This window comes from Manis javanica, chromosome 16 (assembly GCF_040802235.1).
Source record: "Manis javanica isolate MJ-LG chromosome 16, MJ_LKY, whole genome shotgun sequence".
NCBI classification, from domain to species: Eukaryota; Metazoa; Chordata; class Mammalia; order Pholidota; family Manidae; genus Manis; species Manis javanica.
The window spans coordinates 34440266-34462429 of NC_133171.1; the positions used below are offsets into that span (position 1 = coordinate 34440266).

General features: G+C 42.2%; 1 protein-coding gene across 17 annotated transcripts in view; it reads left to right on the forward strand.

The window, feature by feature from the left end:
- DST (dystonin) overlaps positions 1–22164 on the forward strand; it is a 397695-nt gene that overhangs the window by 61526 nt on the left and 314005 nt on the right. For all 17 annotated transcript variants that reach the window (XM_073224747.1, XM_073224742.1, XM_073224734.1 and 14 more), the window contains exon 4: positions 17560–17767. In XM_073224747.1, coding sequence (XP_073080848.1) covers positions 17560–17767 — 208 coding nt within the window. The remainder of the gene's footprint in view (positions 1–17559; positions 17768–22164) is intronic.

Here is a 22164-nt window from a genome sequence, read left to right on the forward strand (position 1 = left end):
TAAGTCCATTTACATTTAGGGTGACTATTGAGAGATATGCACTTATTGCCATTGCAGGCTTTAGATTCGTGGTTACCAAAGGTTCAAGGTTAGCTTGTTTAGTATCTTACTGCCTAACTTAGCTCGCTTATTGAGCTGTTATATACACTGTCTGGAGATTCTTTTCTTCTCTCCCTTCTTATTCCTCCTCCTCCATTCTTCATATGTTGTGTGTTTTGTTCTGTGCTCTTTTTAGGGGTGCTCCCATCTAGAGCAGTCCCTGTAGGATGCCCTGTAGAGGTGGTTTGTGGGAAGCAAATTCCCTCAGCTTTTGCATGTCTGGGAATTGTTTAATCCCACCATCATATTTAAATGGTAATCGTGCTGGATACAGTATCCTTGGTTCAAGGTCCTTCTGTTTCATTGCATTAAGTATATCATGCCATTCTCTTCTGGCCTGTAGGGTTTCTGTTGAGAAGTCTGATGTTAGCCTGATTGGTTTTCCTTTATAGGTGACCTTTTTGTCTCTAGCTGCCTTTAAAACTCTTTCCTTGTCCTTGATCCTTGCCATTTTAATTACTATGTGTCTTGGTGTTGTCCTCCTTGGATCCTTTCTGTTGGGGGTTCTGTGTACTTCCATGGTCTGTTCAATTATTTCCTCCCCCAGTTTGGGGAAGTTTTCAGCAATTATTTCTTCAAAGACACTTTCTATCCCTTTTTCTCTTTCTTCCTCTTCTGGTATCCCTATAATACGAATGTTATTCCTTTTGTATTGGTCACATATTTCTCTTAGTGTTGTTTCATTCCTGGAGATCCTTTTATCTCTCTCTATGTCAGCTTCTATACGTTCCTGTTCTCTGGCTTCTATTCCTTCAATGGCCTCTTGCATCTTATCCATTCTGCTTATAAATCCTTCCAGGGATTGTTTCACTTCTGTGATCTCTTTCCTGACATCTGTGATCTCCTTCCGGACTTCATCCCACTGCTCTTGCATTTTTCTCTGCATCTCATCCCACTGCTCTTGCATTTTTCTCTGCATCTCATCCCATTGCTCTTGCATTTTTCTCTGCATCTCTGTCAGCATGTTCATGATTTTTATTTTGAATTCTTTTTCAGGAGGACTAGTTAGGTCTGTCTCCTTCTCAGGTGTTGTCTCTGTGATCTTTGTCTGCCTGTAGTTTTGCCTTTTCATGGTGATAGAGATAGTTTGCAGAGCTGGTACAAGTGACAGCTGGGAGAGCTTCCCTTCTTGTTGGTTTGTAGCCTTTTCCTGGGAGAATAGCGACCTCTAGTTGCTTGTGCTGGGCAGCTGTGCGCAGACAGGGCCTCTGCTTCCTGCCCAGTTGCTTTGGGGTTTATCTCCGCTGTTGCTGTGGGCTTGGTCTGGCTGGGGCTGTTCCTCCAAAATGGTGGAGCCCCGTTTGGAGGGGGAGCGCCCAGGAGGCTATTTATCTCCGTAAGGGGTCTCTGTGCTCCCTGCTGCCCAGGGGGTTAGGGTGCCCAGAGATCCCCAGATTCCCTGCCTCTGGTCTAAGTGACCTGTCCTGCCCCTTTAAGACTTCCAAAAAGCACTCTCCAAACCAAAACAACAACAGCAACAATGAGAGAGGGAACAGAAAGAAAGAAAAAAACAAAAAGGAAAAAACAAGCGATGTTTTTTTTTCTTTTTTTTTTGTCCTCAGGTGCCGGTCCCAGGCACCCGCTCACTGGTCCTGCTGCCCTGTCTCCCTAGCACCAGGGTCCCTGTCCTTTCAAGGCTTCCAAAAAGCACCCACCCACCGGTCCCGCAGGGAAGGAACGCTCGATATTTTTTGTCCTCAGGCACTGGTCCCAGGCACCCGCTCACCAATCCTGCCGCCCTGCCTCCCTAGCACCGGGGTCCCTGTCCCTTTTAGGCTTCCAAAAAGCACTCGCAGAAAAGAGACAAAAAAAAAAAGAGGAAAAATGCGCAATTTCCTCTGTCCTCAGGTGCTGGTCTCAGGCACCCGCCCACCGGTCCCGCAGGGAAAAACGTGGGATATTCTTTGTTCTCAGGCGCCGGTCCCAGGCACCCGCTCACCAGCCCCGCCACCCTGCCTCCCTAGCACTGGGGTCCCTGTCCCTTTAAGGCTTCCAAAAAGCGCTCGCCAAAAAGAGAAAAAGAAAAGGGGAAAAACGCGCGATTTCCTCCGTCCTCAGGCACCGGTTTCAGGCACCTGCCCGCCGGTCCCGCAGGGAGAAATGCGGGATATTCTTTGTCCTCAACCGCCGGTCCCAGGCACCTGCTCACCGGTCCGCCACCCTGCCTCCCTAGCAACGGGGGCCCGTCCCTTTAAGGCTTCCAAAAAGCGCTCGCCAAAAAAAAAAACAAAACCGCTCCGGTTTCTTTCCACCCGCCGGGAGCCGGGGGGAGGAGCGCTCGGGTCCCGCCGGGCCGGGGCTTGTATCTTACCCCCTTCGCAAGGCGCTGGGTTCTTGCAGGTGTGGATGTGGTCTGGATGTTGTCCTGTGTCCTGTGGTCTGTATTTTAGGAAGATTTTTCTTTGTTATATTTTCATAGCTCTATGTGTTTTTGGGAGGAGATTTCCACTGCTCTACTCACGCCGCCATCCTGGCTCCGCCCCTCGTTATATATTTTTTATTGTTTGTTGGTTGGTTTCTAGCTTTAGCACATGGATAGATTCTATAGTCTCACTAAAACTAGAATAGATCAAGATGAAAGGAATAGGGTGTGGTATAGGGAAGGGGGAAGAGATACTGGCTTTTGTACATGTGACTTTTGAAGTGGCTGTGAGCCATCCAAGGAGTGATGTCTACAAAGCAGTTGGTTATTACTATGGAATTTACAGGAAAAGATAGTTGGCAAGACAGATCAGATAGTGCTCAGTTCAGAGGATGTCGACAAAGCTCGGAGAGTGAATGAGCCTCATCCAGGGGCACCTGTAGACTGAGGAAGGAAGATAAGAGCTCAGATAGTGTGCCTAGGTTCCAGGCAAAAATACATGCAGGTTAAATGGTGGAAGAGAGAGCCATCAGGAAGAAACGAACAGAAGAGGCGATCAGAGAAGGAAACCCGGGGAGAACGGTGTCACAGAAGCCAAGAGAAGCACGGGTTCCAAGAAAGAGTGGTCATGCTTCCCAAAAGACGAGAAACAACAAGTGCTGGCCAGGATGTGGAGAAAGGGGAAGCCTCCTACAGTGTTGTATGTAAATTGGTTCAACTATTGTGGAAAACAATATGGAGATTCCTCAAAAAACTAAAAATAGAAGTACTGTTTGACTTAGGAATTCCACTCTTAGGAATTTACCGAAAAAGAACAAGGTCCACGATTCAAAAAGACAGATGCACCCCTATGTTTATTGCTGCACTATTTACAGTAGCCAAGATGTGGAAGCAACCTAAGTGTCCATCAGCAGGTGAATGTATAAAGATGATGTGGTACATATACTCAATGGAATATTACTCAGCCACAAGAAGAAAAATCCTACCATTTGCAACAACATGCAAATGAGGGTATGATGCTCAGTGAAGTAAGCCAGGCAGAGAAAAACAAATACCAAATAATTTCACTCATTTGTGGAGCATAAGAACAAAGTGAAACAGAAGGAACAAAATAGCAGTAGACTCACAGACTGAGAAGGGACTGGTGGTTACCAAAGGGGAAGAGTTGGGGTGGGGGTGGGTGAGGACAGAGAAAGGGATTAAGGAGCACAATAATTCACAATCATAATATAGGTAGGTCATGGGGAGTGTAGTACAGCATGGAGAATACAATTAATGACTCTCTAACATCTTGCTATGTTGATAGTGACTGCAGTGGAGGGGGTGAGGACTTGATAATATGGGTGAATGTTGAATCACTGTGTTGTGTATTTATTCATAAGATTGTGTATCAATGATACTTTAATTAAAAAAAAGATTTTAGTCCAGTCTAATATTAATATAACTCCAGCCTAATCTTGTGTATTATCAAAGCTCCATATTCAAAGTTAGTATTTCCCTCTTCCCTCAGCTTGAGCTAGGGTCTGGCTGAAGTGGCAAAGGGTGTGGTTGGTTTCTCCTCTTTTCTTCCCTGCTTTTCTCCTATATCCTCCAGCTGTTGCTTCTGACTGCTCTAGGGTGGGCCCAGGGAGAAGAGGCGTTAGGGACAAGGGCCTTGCTCTGCGCAGCCCATAGCGCTGGGATCTGCTGTCAGTGCCCTCTGCATGGGTTGCAGTTCTCTTCACATGGGAAAAGTCTTTCCTCTGCTTGCATATTCATGTCTTGGCCCCCTAAGCTTTGGTGATTCACCCCCTCTATTTGGTCCCTTCTTCCATCCACAAGGTCCACTTGGGTTAGGGTCCTTTTGCATAGGAGTCTAAGTTCCCTCTCTCTTGGGGCCTGTCTCAGGTCCCCGGAAAACACGTGCCTTTGCTGGCCATGGACGGGCTGCTCAGTTCTGGGCAGCCTTTCAACTCCAGCCATAGTCTTCACCTTTAGATTCTCTTGGTGAGAGTCATATTCTAGTCACACATTCCTCAACCTCAGAGGAGACATATTTCACCCTTAAGAGGTCTCCTTAAAGCACTTGTCCTTGGTTTAAGGTACAGGGTAAGCACCCCAACCTGTCTTCTTGGAAGAAATGCCTGAGGTTGCCACCTCCAAAGCACTGCTTCCCTTGGTTTCTGGCTTTGTCCGCCTCTCTCTGAGAGGAAGATGGCCTTCTGCTGCTCTAATTGCTGCTACAGTGACTTAGCATGGCCTTCTTTGATGGCCTTTCTTTTCATATATTTCTGGGGAGATTTAAAAAAAAATTTTCAACCCACTGAAGATCTATATATGGTCCTTAATGTATGACTGGTCTTCTGCTCACGTCGCAGGTGACTTACCACATGAGTTCAACACCACTTGACATGGTCTGTTCAACAAGGCAAGTCTACTGACCATTTGTATCTTTATGGCAATGTCAAATTATTCTAAATACTCTTGATTTCTATATTTACCTTGTAGCAAACTAGTAAAAACAATTCTCAGACTGGTACTAGTCTCTGGGCACATTTTGAGTTGTGGTGTTCTAGCGTTTTCCTTTAGGATCCCTTTAGGGTTGAAAGGTGGTGGAACTTAATGAATCATTCATTCCTAGCCTTTGGGGCATCAGCTAAAACAGATCAGGAAAGTTCTAGTTGAATATCCTACTAGAATTATAATATATCTGCATTAATTCCACTTATATTTATTAACATGTCTGCTCTGTGCACAGATCCTATAAAAATAGTGTTTCTATTCTAGAAAGGGGAGAGAGATAATAAATAACTAAATATATATTATGTTAGGAAATGATAAGTGGTTGAAGAAAAATGTTTGAAGTAAGGGAGAAGAGAAAATTGGGTGTGGAATGATGGCCTACAGTTTTATGTTGCATAGTCAAGGGATGTTTTTTGATAAGGTGACATTTGATCAGAAACCTGTATCAGTGACAGAACTGTTTGTCTGGGTAGCAGCCTTTTAGGCCAAATGCTTTTCATCACTATTTGCTTCTTAATTTATGGGCATATCTTAACTTTGATAAAAATAAAAGTCAATTTAAAAACGAATAGGGAAAAATGAATGGGAGATGAGGACACGAAGAGAGCATTTTTAGATTACTGGTTAAAGAAGTTTGCCAAACGAAGGAATGAGGAATTCAGGCAGTAAAGGAGGATGTAGGATTCAGAAAGGTTTTCTTAAGATGGGCGACATTTGAGATGTTTTGGTGAGAAGAAAGGGGGCCTTTGTGTGGACCTGAGGTGAAAAAAGGTAGGGGCAGGGGCAGAATGGACACATTTAGGGATTGATGGAGGTAAAATAGGGATGGTGCTGAGGGCCCTGTTGATGTTAGATGCTTTTATGTTTGTTGAGGGATCAAAGTGACTAGTTGAATGATGTTTTCAAAGTAGATTTCAGCAATTTAGGATCAGGAGTTAAGGTGAGTGTTTTGGCTGATCTGAGATGGAGGTGGAATTGATAGCTCTGGAAAAGGGAGCTGGAATATTGATTTCAAGAGAATGCTTGTAATGGTGCATCATGAGAGTGGCTGAGGAAGAACAGGAAATCACAAGGGCAGGAATGCATCCAATGAAGAGCAAAGAAGTGGAGGTCTGATTAGCTTGAAAAGGAGTGAGCGAATCAGAGAGCTGGAAATTTGAGGTTATGTTGTGGGGTTAGCATGAGAAGTTTCATAGATGGCTCAGTTCCAGGTAATGTCATCATCCAGAACGGAGCCGTGGAGCGGAAGAGGAGGGAAGAGAAGGGTTATTTGAATTCAGGAGGTTAGCAACTTTTGTGGCTGAAGCTCAGCCAAATGATGTGGAAATCTAGTGGACGATGACAACACTCACTGAAGAGAAGAGGCAGTGAGTCAGATACCGAAGTCCTCAGTCAGTGAGGGGGTGCGGCCACAGGGCAGACATAAGAAAGAAGAGAGTGGAATTGGATGATGGCTTGGTAGGCTTCTGATGGGATGCATGGGAGAAGGAGCAGCCGCTGGCGGAGGAACGCAGGTGCCCAGAGAGCGGGTGATGGAGGTAAGACGAGCAGTTGCCACTTTAGGTGAGGGGGTAGAGCTTGTTGACAGCTGAAATAAAGGTTCCAAAGGGCACCTAGAAAAAATCGGCAAGGACGGCAGTGGCAGAGGAGGTACAGATAGCAGGAAGATGATAGTCTTTGAGAGGAGAGGTGCCCACGGAGCTTGAATTTGGACCAGTGGCCAAGGACAGCAGGGATGGGCAGTGTGGTAGGTGGGTTCACCTGTGTCGAGTTCCCAGCAGCTCTAGGGAGGGACCTCAGGGGAGCGAGGGGGAGCCTCTGCCGTCCACACCAGTGGTCTGAATCCTGTGCTTTCGGCCAGGTGGTGTGTCCATTAGACGCTCCAGTCTCCTTAAGGTATGAGCTCCTTAAGGGCCTTTGGAACAACTGAGATGTAAATATGTTACTGATTCCAAAATAAGAAGTTTGGAACTTGAACTTCAAAAAGCAATCTTTAATTAAATGACTGCAAAGTGTATTGTTATTTCAACTGGGCAGTTGCAATTCAATCTTTATCTAATTGCACATAAATGAAATTTAGTGTTACGAAAAAGCTATTTTAACAAAATACATTTAAATAATAAAGTCCTTTCCAACATGTAATGGGAAAATGTATTAAATCTGTATGATCGTATGTCTGATATGACCTGGAGAGAGCCTGTGAAAGAAAGCACAGGGTCCTGGGAACAGACTCTCAGAACGTCTGTGGCCTGGGCTCCAGCAGAACCTCAGGAAGGAGCTGCTCAGAAGGTGTCAGTGTGCACCTGAAAACAGTGATAGTAAAGATAACGAGACTTCCAGCATGACCCTCTGCAGGTGGTTGGGAAGGGGACCCATTATTCTGAGAAATCTCTTCTCTGAAGGGAGTTGGTTTTGGTGTCTACCTTTGGTGATTTGGAGGCTGAATGTATTATTTCTTCAAGATCTCTTAAGTATTGCATGATTTGAAGTGGAGGGTGGGGAGGTTTGGAAAGGACAGATTTTCTTCAAGCTCATACAGGAAAGAATACACAATTTGGAGTTTTCAAGATTTAAACTAGAACAATCACTTCATCTCTTTGAGCCATAGTTTTCTTTGATGTAGAATGGGAATATAATACATATATATTCACCCCCCCGCACATAGGGTTGTTGCGGGATTAAATGAGATAATATTTACCAAGGTTTTATGAACTACAAAATGCTCCACAAATGTAGTCATGAGTGACAACGGTTTTAGGTTTTGGAACTTGAACTTTAACATGATGGTGTTAAAGAGGGAGGAAAAGAAAGTGAGATGGCTGATATATGACACTCTCATCATTGGCTCATGCACAGCCTAGTATGTCTGTGTATCCATCTGTCTGTCTGTGTGATAAGCACTCACAACCCATCATTGAAAACAAAAGCTAGGATCTTGGCAGTAACCTATGTCTAACCATCTGGTCTCTCCCTTCTAGCCACTTGGCTCTTTCTACTCAAGGTAACCATCATTCTGAAGCATCTATATCATTCTCTGTTTCCCTTTTCACAGAGTTTATTGTATCTCTGTGTATTCCCAAACCATTTACATTTCATAGTTTTAGTTGTTTTTGGCTTAATAAGAAAGGTTATCATAGTTTATGTAATTATTTGGAGCTCACTTTTTGCATGTAATACTACATTGCTACTATTCAGCCACACTGTGGCAGGTCACTGTCGTCTCTTCATTCTGACTTTTGTGTTTCGGTACAATAGTTCATTCATTCACTCTCTTGTAAATGGGCATTTGTTTCCAGGCCTTTACTTGTTTGAGTGCTACTCCAAGTTTGCTTGTACATGTGTCTCTTACTCTGCATGCGGAAGAGTTTTTCTTGGGTAGATGCTTAGAGGAATTGCTACATGAAAGTTAAACTTTAGGAAATAATGCCAAACTGGTTTCCAAAGCACTTGCACCAGTTACAGTTCTATGAGCCCTGTGTAAACAAGCTTGAGGAATCATGTTCTTTTCAGCACTTAGTAATATTAGCCTTCAAAAATGTTTGCCAATTGAATATATGTAATATGCTATTCACTGTGGGTTTGATTTGCTTTACTCTGATCACGAAAGAGACCAAACATCTTTTCATATGTCTATTAGCCATACGTGTTTCCTCTCCTACAAAATGTCCATTTCATGGCTCTTTTCATTGTTTTGTTGTGTGTGCTTCTCTTACTGATTTGTAGGAGTTTGTTTTTTTAATGTATTTCAGTTCACAGGGTTTTAATTTACATTATTGTATTTTCCATTGCTTTGTGTTTTTGATAATCTCTTGTTCCTAACTCCTACTTTTGATGCCCTTATCCCTTTCTTTAAACATATCAAACACATCTATTTTATATTTAATAACTGATAATTAATATACTTGAAGTTTTGTCTATGGGTTTGTGTCTGTTGTTTCTGTAGTAATACCAGTGGGGTCTTATCTCATTGTAAGTTTTGCACCTTTTAAAAAAAATTGAGATATAATTGACAAACAATGTTATGTTAATTTTAGGTATATAACATAGTGATTCAATATTTGTATATATTGTGAAATGATCACCATGGTAAGTCTAGTTAACATCTGTTACCATGGATAGTTATGGAATATATTTTTGTGATGAGAACTTTAAAAATTTTAGCAACTTTTTTAAAATTAAAGTTTCGTTGATATACAATCTTATGAAGGTTTTACACTAACAACATTGTGATTTCAACAGTCACCCACATTATCAAGTCTTCACCCACTTTCCTACTTGCAGTCACTGTCTATCTGCATAGTAAGATGCTATAGAGTCATGCTTATCTTCTCTGTGCTGTCCTGCCTTCCCCATGATATACCTATGTTGTGATTGCTAATTATAGTGCCCCTTAATCCCCTTCTCCCTCCCTCCCCACCCACCCTCTCCAACCCTTTTCCTCTGGTAACTGCTGGTCCCTTCTTGGAGTCTGGGTCTGCTCTCAGCAACTTTTGAATGTGCAGTACAGTATTATTAACTGTCACCATGCTGTGCATTACATTCGCAGGACTTATTTATTTTATAACTGGATATTTATATCCTTGGACACATTCGCCCATTCCCCCCCAGGCACCCCTGTTTTGCATTTTTTTTTTATCATGAGCTTTCCTTTGCTGAAACTTTGTGGCAATTTTTGAAGCTTGGATTGAAGGTACATTTCTCCAGAGAAGATCTTTTTTCTGCCAGGCTTTATTAAACATGGGAAATCTAAAACCAGATTCTCAGTATCAGGCTTTTCATATTGCATAGGGAATGTAATTGCCATAAAACACACATGAGAACCAGCTTGTGGTTATGAAAATGTTTATCTGACTCTCTCTAGACTCACACTTGAGACACGCCAGTATCCTTGCTGTCTCAGGGTATTTGCTTTGTTTTCCTAATTCATACTTTCTCTGGCTTTAGTAGAAAGGCTTGTTAGGATCAATCTGCAATATGTCTGAGCAACCTTGTCTTGTTTTTGTATGATTAAAGAGGTTCCCCAAAATGGGTCCTCTCAGATCAGAGAAATGAGTGCCCCAAAGTTCTAGCTTCCATCCCTAGAGCCATTGAAAGTTAAAAAAAAAATCTGGACATTATTGTCCAAATATACTCCCTCTCCATTCCTCCTTAGCCCCAGCCAGAGGGCCAAGACATGACTTTTAATTCTCATTTCTTGTATAATTTCATTTCTGCTTAGGGCTGTGCAGGACATGGAGCCAATTGCTTTGTCTTAAGGCAGATGACACAGCACCTTCATCTCCCGCAGACGGTAGAATTCATGCTCACACAGGGTGTTGAGAAGTATTCTAGTGCCTCACTTATTGTTCAAGTCTCAAGTTTCAATACACATTTGTCATTTCAGTTAAGCCAAATCAACTTCCTAATTGCACAATGGTTTGTTACAATTTGTAGCTGAACATAAAACCTCAAATAGAAAAATTATTGATGTAACATTTAATGACAAAAGAAATCCAGATAAATTATGAAATAGCAAATGCGATTGTCAGGTTATTTTATTTATTAATTTTTATGTATTGCTTTTGGTAATTAACAACTTTCTAAAGAGATGTAGTAGCCCAAATATACTTTTTTTAGAGGGGAGGGTGAGTTATGGGATTAGGAGAGGATATTTTCTTTTTTTTTTCTTATGTGTTCCACTAAGTACATGTTACCTAGTTCACTAGCTTTTAAACTTCATTCAGGATAAATATATAAACAGGCTCTGCATAAGACTGAAGGCAAAACATTAATGATATTGGAATTTGAGTCAACCTTTCTCCCCTAATTGACTTTATATTATCAAATATGTTTTGTATATATTTATATTACTGTACTGGAAGACATATTTTTTCAGCTTAATATATAAAGATAAGATGATCATGTTTAATTATAACTTGGCTGTTTTATCACTTCTGCTCTCCCAGTTAGATTTTAAGTAGAAGCCTATGGGTGCTTAAGACATATTTTTAATTGATTGATATAAATAAACATCCATTTAAAATGTAAGATTAAGTAGTCTCTAGTTAGAGATGTTTTCAGTATTTAAGTTTGTCTTCCCAATATGTTTATGTTTTGTGGGGCTATCTTCAGAGTTGTGTTTGCTTTTCTAGGCAAATTATTTAAAATGTCCTTCCTCAGTTTGGAAGGACTATCTGCATATGCTCACACGTAAACTAGTTCTTGATGGGTCTATTTCTATAACTTTAATATGATTGAATCAAGCTGGACTTGAAAAAAAAGATGTCTTTGCCATTTTTGAAATGTTTTTACAATTTTAGAAAGATTTGGGATTTTGATACCTTACATAATTTTTCTTTTATGTGTGATCTGTTTGGGGAGAGGATCTGTGGAGGTGTAGGAACACGTAGGATCAAGAATCCTAGGCACCACAAGGCGAATTCAGTGTTCTACCAGAGAAGAGATCTCCAAGGGACGATCAAGGAGTTCACACGCACAGAGCAGTCCTTTCCATTTTTGAGTAGTTGTATTTTTTGGGTATCTTTTCATTATTGTGAACTGACACCTGTCTCTGGTTGTTTCTATGCTTTGTGCCTAGTACTGAGCACAAAACAAGTCTAATCCTTTTGAGCTCCCCAAATACACTGTGAGATCTCTGAAGGCTATGAGTATGTTCCTCCCAGTGCCTGGGACCACATTTTAGGGCACTTAATACGACATGGTTGAGAGCACAGGCTTGGGGTCAAAAGGACCCAGGTGGAAATCCTGGCTCTGCTTTGTACTGGCAGAATGACTGTGGACAAGTTATTTAACTTCCCTAAACATGTGTCTCCTTATGGGGTCACAGTGAGTATTAAATAAGATGGTGTGTGAAAGAAAATGTTCAAAACAATCCCTGACTACAGTCACTCAGTAAATGATGCCTATAGTTAGACTATGATGGCTAAGTTGAAAGGAAGTCTTGCAGAATGTTTTAGTGCTAAGCCACGACTGCATAGAATTTGAAAACATGCTCCTTTTGGAAATGAGTCTTTGATACCTACCATGTAGAGCTTCTTACACAGCTAGAGGTAAATGAATTTGGAAATGTCCTCCTTCCTGTTTCCCACCATCAGGGTCAGTTTCCCCAAAAACATCAGACCGGGGAACACTCTGATCAATGTATGATCTTTATAACCTAAAAAGAGTGTTGTCCTGAATCCAATGGTTATCTTTCATAGGCTGATGAACTGGGCCTTTCTACCTAGAAAGATACCTTTGACTTCCTTAGCTCTCTGCCCAAAGCCTCCTCCCTGGAGTCAGATCCAAGAGCCTTCCAGCTCCCTCTGACCCCCGTTTCCTCTCTAGCTCCACCCAGGCTTCTCTTCCTGACTTAGGGGCTCCTGAAATCTCCCCTAAATGGAGATGGTGAGAGCCAGCTGAGGCCCCACCAAACCAGAGGCCTCCTCCCTCTTACTATTTAAAGGTGGTTTCAGTTTAGAGGCCAATTAAGAACTGTTTATTTGATGAGAGAGTACTTGAATTGTTCAACTCGTTTTGAAAAACATTTAAACTAAAACAAGCACACTATCCCCCAAATTTACCATAACTCATGTTATCTTCAAGGGGTTAACACACTTTCTTATATTTTCCTTAACTCCTTTCTTCTGCATCTATTTACTGGTGCTAGAGGTCATTTGCTTGGAATCTCTACAATCAGATAATGGGCCCTTGCTTACTGGCTTATTTCCAAACACACACACACACACACACAAGTATATGTAATATATATTTATAAATATGTAAGGATCGTCTTGGGCCTTACCATGTATTTTTAGATAATATGTAAGAAGTTAGTATTTGCACTAACCTAATCAATGGATTTTAAATAAAATTAGAACTTTTGTTTATGTAGAATATTTAAAAAAAATGTGATTTTGAACAAACTTTGGGTTCACTAGACTGTATATTAAGTGAATAATAGAGGAGCTTCTTTTATACCCTTCCATCTAAAGCGATGCTTAGCACTGAGGCAGCGAGGGCCCTTCTCTGCAGTCTTGATGGAGGTCACTGCTCCCGTGCTTCTCTAAGCGTATGAGAAATTACTTAGGTAAACACTATCACTGTGTGCTTACGACCTGGGGATCTTGATCCAGTGAGAAGAGGCCTAGACTAAACAACACTTAAAAAAACAAACAAAAAAGACCCTGTTATGTGTTTCATAGCATTTCAAAAATATTCAAATTATAGAAAAGTTGAAAAAATAGTCCAGTGAATACTTACTGTTAACCTATTGCCATATTTACCAGCTGTCTGTTTTTAAAACCGTTGCAAATAAGTGCACACGTTATGAGTTTCTTCAGCCTTCCTCTCCTATGACAAGGATACTTTCCTACACAAGTCTTGTAATCACACCTTAGAAAATTAACAATGATTCCCCAGTATCACATAATAAACAATCCATGATCCATGTTCATATTTTCCCAGTTGCTCCTGTCTTTTTAGCTTAAAAACAAGTACAGAATCCCATCAAGGTTCACGAATTTGTTGTCTTCTTAAATTTAAAGTTCTGTCTTTTTGGGTATGTATGTCTCATGACATTGACCTTTTTGAAAAGTGCAGGAGAGTTATCTTGTAGAATGACCCATAGTCTGGATTTATCAAATTATTTCCACTTGTGCTTTTTATTTTTTACTTGTTCGTAAACTTTTGGAAATAGACTTACAGAAATGTACTTAATGCATAAGGACATGGGTTTTTAAAAGTTATCTTCCTGGTCTCTGGGGTCCTAAGAAATCTGGCTGTTTTACAAACCCTTATCTCTGCCCTTGTTTCTCCATACTTTGAGAATGCCTAGTGCAGCGACAATTTCCTGGCTCCTTCATTCAGATCAGGGTGCTAAGACTGGGCGGCTTCCAATCTAGGCAGTTCCATTGTACTTATCTCAGATCCCCCACCGGGGTTTCAATTAGAGAAGTTATTGTTTAGTTCCTCTTCTAAAAATGTTGCATTATGTAATTATCCTGGCTTTAGGAGATTTGGGTTGTTTTTATACCATGTGAATAAATTGGCTATTAGGAAAGTCATTTTAAAGCCTTTGGTGATCTAACTCAATTGTTAAAACTGCCTTAAACTAGGCTGTAGTAAGACACAATACAGGTTTTTTTGTTTCTCACAACTTAGTGTTTTTCTGGTTATGGAGATCCAACATTGGTCCTGAGGTGGCTCATGGTCCTTTATCATAAAAAAAGGCCAAATGTTAAAAATATAATGACCTAGGCCAGCTTTGTCTTCACTGTCCCAATTACCCTTTCCCCTCTTTCCATGTACCCCACAGCTCTTTCCTATTTCTCTTGTTCTCAGGATGCCAAATGATGACAGATGATGGTGTAAATTGGGGCCTTAACCTGTCCTTAGTGAGTCAGTGAGCCCCATAAAATCATGTGCAGAATTTGTGTGTATTTACTTATGTGCTTTGTTCTGGAGAGATGTTTTCATAGATCTCCTCAACTTTGCAGGGTGTTTCTGAGCCCCAAACACTGGCTTGGTTACTTCTTCCTGGAGTCTTGTATATTTTCTCTGACTGTTAACAAGGTCTCTTTATCTTTGTAGTAATATTTCTGTGTATTTGTTTTAGAGTAAAAAATTATAAGGAATAAAATTAAATGCACTCATAATACTAGTCATTACACAGAGATAACCACTGTTTATATACTGGTAAATAGTTATCTATCTGCCAATCATCTGTCTGCCTATTTATCGATCATTCATCTATCCACCTACACTCACACAGTGGTTGTTTTTTTGTTTTCTAAATAATAATTCTATATGAACAGTTTCCACTTTGCTAAGTGTAGATCAATAACATTTTGGTTTAATTGCTGCAGATAGTCTATTGTATGGATTATGGATATACAGTAATTTATTTATCCAATCCCCCACTGATGGACATAGATAATTTATATTTTAATAGGAATCAAGCCTTAGGCAACACGAGATAGGAGCGTGAGGCTTTTTGCTGGTCACAAGAGCCCTCTTCCTGGGTCTTACCCTTCCAAGCCCCATAGCAAAGGTTAGGCTCTGTACTTTGGGTCAGAGAACTTGTTTGCTTTTTCCACAAGAAAAGTGAACTGTACTCCTACAGTCTTACCTCTACCTCCCAAGACAGTGATATGAGTTGGCAAGTCATTTCAAATCAATAAAGAATACAGTTTTATAGGATTGGCTGACTGCATAGCAGTTCCATTTAAATCCATCCTCAGTTTTCAAGGCTCAAATGGACCTAATTTTGTGCAATTTACATTTTTGAAGTGTAATGTACATTCCATATTATGTGGAAAAAGAATCGAATGCTTTATTGAAACACTTGAAGCAAGTAGCCAGGAGATTATCGGGTATGAATATGTACCTATGAATATATCCTATGATATTTTGCCGAAAGAGGTGGTGCTGTCTTTAATTCCTTTTTCTTTAATGTGTTTACCACTGACACTACCAGATTAGAGGCTGCACCAGTCAACACCCTTGGGTCCAGGGGTAGTAACTGTTCCCATCTGGCTCCATGTGATTAATGGTGTTTATGTCATGGCATAAATCACATTTTGCTGTTCAATCAGCTGAGACTCTGGCCATTAAAAAAAATTACTCTATCTACAAAAATCAATAACCAGTGGTTTTTGGAAAGGAGCAGTACTTTAACGGTTATTCCCTAAGTCTGTCTGTGAAGATAAACAATCAATTACTGTACTCACTGAAATTGTGCAGGCAACGAGAAATATAATCACACAGATAAGTGATGACCTTAAGTAAGGACAGGTAGGAAGCCATCTTAAGGGAGACAGAAGGTAACCAAAGATACCCAATACCCCTTTGAAAGTCTTTAAGAATGTCACCTTTTTTACAAACCCAGCCAACAATACAACCTCAGAGAGCTTAAGAGGAATTTTCAGAAAAGCATGGAAAATAAATTAGGTTGATAATAGCATTCTGTGACTGACTTCATGCCACTCACTACTCTGTGGACTCTAGCTACAATATAGAAAATCAGTTTTGGTTCTTTATTTGCCTCAAGTTTGCCTAATACATTACTGCCACCAGGAAACCCCACAAAATCTAAATAAATTAATTAGATTAGCTAAAGCGATGAAATGTCATGTAAAATACAAGGGATGACTGCTTTTTTGGGGAAGAATAGAGCTGAAGATATAAGTCCTAGATGCTTTGCCTTACAGGGAATATTATGTGTACTTTGAACACGATGCTGTTGACCATGTGTAGCCACATGCCTGAATAGACCGAGGTGAGATCAGTAGTTCTGATTCACTTACCGTTTATTTCACATGCCTCGGGTGAGTGCTTTGGGGTGTCGCTCACACAGCCTGTTTTTGCTGCAGTTGCCTCTGCTTTTGTGAGCAGCACAGTGTTTTTGCTCAAATTGGAGCATGCCTCACTGACTCCTGCTGGCCGTGTGCTTCTGAGGAATCTGTGGCTGAAAGATACGTTTCAGGTATTCAAGTCATACCAGTTTTGCATCTTCATGAGCCTGAGTGAAGTGAAATTCTAAATGGGAAAGGAGAGATTTCCCTCGGACCGTTCATTTTATCTATAACCCTGTACACAGCACAGTCAGCATCCTTGTTTTGATAGTAAGCTGGTGGATCTCTAAATAATCACAAACTTAATAAAGAAGGAAGGAATAACATTGTGTGCCTTTCCCCTGTATGGAAGGTATAATAACCCTTTTTTGCAAGATAAGATCCTGCAGATCAGCTCCAGCTAGATGAAGGGAGGACCAACCTTCAGGCGAAGTGCTTTCAGGAAAGCATCATGTTTCCCCATTTCACTGTAATGACCAGGAGCTGAGAAGAGTTTCCTGTCACCGCACTGCATCGCTCTCCTTTACGTTATTGGCAGCTGTTACTTGCCAGAAGTTTAAATTATCTCAAGAGCTCTAAACTGCGTTCAGATGTTTGTTTACTGGAGCTGCCTTAGGGTTCTGAAAACAGCCTTTTGTGTGCTCTGCCTCAAGGAAAGGCTCTTCTCAGCATCCATCCATCCTCCCTCCCTGCGCTTGTCCGGGAACCTGCTTCAGTCTCATGAAGGAAATTAAATAGAGAGGCCAAGCGGCTCAGAACTCTTCAGAAACGAGACTCCAGTGGTGAAGCGACTTTAAAACAGACAGGAATTGGGACTCGACATCCTGTATTTGTGCTTTGTTTTTGAAACTTGCAGTTAGTTGCCTTGATGAATTAGCCAGCAGTCTAGTAATGGAAAATGTTTCGCCTGTCCTGGTGGGGGAGCCAGATACTATAGATTTGTAACAGGAAGGCTGTTGATTCTGGCTTCATTGTTGGGCCAGTCATTTGAGAGCTGGCGGCCGGACCGCAGGCCACACACTTCTGTGCAAATCTTCCATGTATTGGAACAGCCTGGGTATTGTTTATACTGTCGGAGACACAGCCAAGAAAAGATGGTGAGCCCTGGGTTTCATTTCTTGGTTGTGTATCCCCTCAGCGCCGAGGATGGTGCAGGATGCCAGCCTCAGTTTGGGGGGGGGGAGAGGGGGGCTGTTTAAATCGAGGAGCATCTGTGCGTGTTTTGCCGTTAATGCCTTTTTTTCCCTGTGTCATCCTCTGTAGAGTTCCGGGAACGCGTCCTATTGCTGCTCTGTGTCTTCCTCTGCGGATTTTTCCGATGAGGATGATTTCAGCCAGAAATCTGGCTCGGCATCTCCTGCTCCCGGAGACACATTACCGTGGAATTTGCCTAAACATGAGAGATCAAAAAGAAAGATTCACGGGGGCTCGGTGCTGGACCCCGCTGACAGAGCAGTCCTTAGGGTAGCAGGTAAGAGCATCCGGGAGGGGACGGAGCCAGGACGAGAGTTGCGGAAATTCACCCACTGCTCCCTGGGGGCCATATCTGGGAGCTGACGCACTGGGCAGAGATTTGTACCCAAGGTGGGGAAGGAGGGTGACCCTGTTTACTTTATGCCTCGATTTATCCAGAGTGCAGTTTGCCCTGCCTGCTGCTAACTAAGCTGTTTGTCCCCGTCTTCTGGTTGGATGAATTGACACCTTTGAAACGCAAGGAGATATTTACAGACATCTGCATTAAACTTTCCTATTTACATGCAGTAGCCACCTGACAACCTGAAAGTATTAACTCTATGGATTCCTAGTGGATTTACTGGAAGCTGTGAGACAGCAGCCTTCATTTTCATTTTCACCCAGGGGACTGAGCTATGCAGATTTAACGGCGATAGGTTCCTGGTTTTTGGTACCCAGGATCGCAGAGGGTATTCCAGCAACTCGGATGCCATTTTTTTCTTTTCTTTCATCTTTTTAAAACTGTATCATCTCTGTCAGCGTCATGTGTCTGTAGCAGCTTTCTTCCCTAGTGCTTTGAGGGTTTAGCCATTATGCATTCCTGATTAATTAATATATGGGAGGTGCCGATGTTTCTGTTCTGTCACACCCGGTGTTCCCTTGCACTGGCTCTAAAAGTCGAACCAGAAGGGCTGGCTTGTTTCAGCCAGCTGAAAGCTGAGACCACTATGGAAATCAATCCTCCAGCCTTGCAGTACCTATGTGGTTTGTGTGTATGTGTTCCGTGCAGGACAGCTGCTTCCTGGCACTGGCTGTTCTGCCATGCCCTCAAAATTTTTTTTTCTCTCTCTTGGAAATGGTGCTGGGGTATCTTGGAGGAAGTCTTTAGGGGCTCTTTTGCAAGGGCCAAAGGTCAGGTATTTTTCCTTTCCGGAGGAGTTGCTTTCTGCAGCCCTCCATCAGGCCTCCTTTCCACCCCCTCCCTTCCCTACCCACTTCCTTTTGCTTCCCACTGTAATGCAAAGTTGGCACTTTATCTTCCTCCACCGGGGCTAGAAGGGACTAGCCCGGATCCCAGCCACTCTGGCAGCTGAGAACCCCCCCCCCCCAAGCACTCCCCCAGTAGGATTTTCTGATTAAGGGAAAAACAAATAGCCCAGCCAGCCTTTCTCTAGTCTGGGTTTCTGGGGCAACAGCCTTGAGCTTCTTCTGGCTTCTGTTGTGAGATGCTGGCTGGTTTCAGCCAGGCCTTTGAAGAGGAGGGGTGGGGTAGGGAAAGGGGAGGAAGAGGGAGGACGGAGGATGGAGACTGTTTGGAGCTAAGTGAAAGCCAGCCGGGGTGGCCTGGGAGATCTGGGGCAGACTGGCCCTCGGCACCATCCTTGAGGACCAAAAAGTGTTTAGTCACTGAGGCCTGACTCCTTGCCCTGTTGAGACACCTCGCCCCTCACACACACACACACACACACACACACACCTCACCCCCCCCACACCTCACCCCCCCACACCTCGCCCCTCACACACACACACACACACCTCACCCCCACACACACACGCCTCGCCCCTCACACACACACACACACACACACACACACACACACACACCTACCTCACCCCCCCCACATACCTCGCCCCTCACACATGCACACAACTCACCCCCCCCACACCTCGCCCCTCACACAGGCCTCCTTGCCCTGTTGAGTACACCTCGCCCCCCCCACCCACGCGCATGCACGCACGCAGGTCTGAGGCACAGTGCCAGTCCCAGATATTTGGCCCAGCAGAGGGGGAGGACAGGCACAAGGAGGGCATGTGTGTGACAAGTTGCTGGGGCATCAAGACAGGATGTCTGTATTCTGAGCATTTTCCCAGAAGGTAGAAGGTGCTACCGGCTTGAGAGTTTTCATAGTGGTGGCAGAAGTGGGTATTTTTGCTTTTGGTAGTGAAGGAAGGGGTTAGGAGAGAAGGACAAGGCAGATATTTGTCAGGGAGAATGATACTGTAGAAATACTGGGCAGAAGTCGGCAGGAGCTGGGAGATGTAGCTGGCAGTCTACACTGCCGGCAGGGAAGAAGTGGAAGAACTGGGCTTCTCAGGGCCTGCAGTGGACACGCGGGTGCTGATATTGCTGGGCTGTGGACCCTGCGGGGGCAGGGGCCCTGTTCCATTCCTCGTAAATAGTTTAAAGAGTCATTTGTGGATTTGTGGCCAAGCAATGGAGTTAGTTAGTGGTTGATGATAGACTCAAAGTCTCCAAGTTACATACATTTAAATTATGTTAATAAAATACCTGAACAAAAGAACAAACAATGAGTAGCTCTGGTATGTAAGTGTACTAATGTTTTAAAATACATATTGGTAAATTTGATGTTTGCTATACAAATCATAATCAGTGATCACACATGGAGCATAGACTTGGGGGCCAGTCCACAAATATGCTTAATCATATTGTGACATAAATACAAAATTCAGATATATTATGTCTTAAATTTGCTAGTGATCCCTCAGTGTGAGGATAAGGGAACAGGGCATCTGAGGGAATCTGGTGCTGTGGATAGTTTCAAAACATACTATTAAGAGCTCAACTGCTACTTTTATTAGACATTTTCATTCTGCTTAAAACACCCCATTTCTGAAACTCATCACCAGTAAGAGGTGGGGTGAGGTTCAGAAACAGAGTGAGAATGTCCATAGCGTTCATTACTAAGCAATAAGAGTTGAAAGTTCAGTATTTTTATTTGTTTTTAAGGCATAAAAATAGAACTTGAAAATGTCTAGGGTGAAGAAGACCATATAGTCTGTGGGATACCTTAATTCATTCACATTTAATAGATACTTATTGAGCCCCAGGAATAAAATGAAGGGAAGCACACAGTTCTGCCTTTAAAGAAGTCATAGTCTAACAGGATAACCGGATGTGTTGTTAGACAATTACCATGTGGTATGAGAGATGAGTTGTAATGGCTGTAAGTCCCTAGTACTTAAAAGAATCCAGAGGAGAGTCTAATTAACTTGGATGGAGAGGGGGTCCTGGGAGGTTCCTGAGAGGTTGCTGAGGGCAAGTGCTGCTGAGATGAGACTTCGAGAGCTGGATGGAATTAGGGTCAGAGGGATGGAACTACAAGAACAAAAGGTGGGAGATGTGCTTAAATGGAAACTTACCGAGTAATATGCGTAGTGCAGGCATGGGATTTGGTAGGGAATTGCAGAAACTGTAAAGGCGCTTTTGTGCAATAACGAGGAAACAACTATTTATGCTGTAAGTGGTGGAGAATTACTGAAAGATTTTTTAAGTGGTACAGTGACATAATCAGGATTGCATTTTAAGAAGTCTTATTGCTGATGGTGTCACACATCTAACACTTCATAATTTTAAAAGTGCTTTTACATTTACTGTAGTTTCCTCATGTTAAAATTTGAGGTTATACTATACACCCTTCCTCTCTCTCAGGGTCAATGTGGGAGTAAGATGAGAAAATGTCAAGGAAAAGGGCTTTGTAGTACCCACTGTATAAATGCCTTTAAACACAAAAATAATACAGATCTGCTGTTCTTAGCTCTAGGATATTGTACATTGGGTTTTTCAGTCTTGAAGTGCCTGTAAAGGTACATACATGGTTTGTTAGTGACAGGGCTACTTTAAAATAATGGATTTTTGTCCCATGTGAATTCTTTGAAGTGGGATTTGAAGGATCAAAGCAGAGTCAGAGTTTGGACTCAGGCAAACTTGGATTTTAATTCCCCTCCTATCACTAACTAGTTGTGTTTTCTTGTAAAGTTTACTCAACTTTCCTCAGCTACACTTTTGTATCAAAGGGCCATGGTTGTAGTGACTAAATATAGTAGTAAATGTAAAAGATTTTGCAAATTTCTTGGCACATGGAAAAGCCTCTATAAATGATAGTTTACAGATGGCCAGATGCTTTTAGTATGCATGCAATATGTTATAAGCACTTATTATCTCTTTAGCCTCCCAACAACCTTCTGAAGTAGGTACTATTATTTTCTCCATTTTTCAGTCTAAAAATCTGCCAAGAGAGGGAGGGATTCTTCCCAAGGTCATATAGCCTAGTAGGTGGTAGACCTAGGATGTCAATTCAGGCAGTCTTGACTCCAGAGGCCAAGCTCTGAACTACTGAACTTTTGCTGTATCCCTATGAAATACACTATTCTTATTAACCAGTGAATCCAGTGTTACCATCCCAGGAATGCATGGGGCAAAGGCTCTTTTTATAGACAACCCCAAATGCTGCTTCTGTTCATTTTGATTGGCTCTTTAAATGGACAGTTGTAATCACTTAAGTGTGCACTGAAATATCCAGAAAATTGGGAGCTCCTGGGTGCCAGTGTCTGATGGAGGGTCAGACTACGCCCTCAATGACCTTAGTCATTGTGAAGGAGACAAAAGAGTTTTGA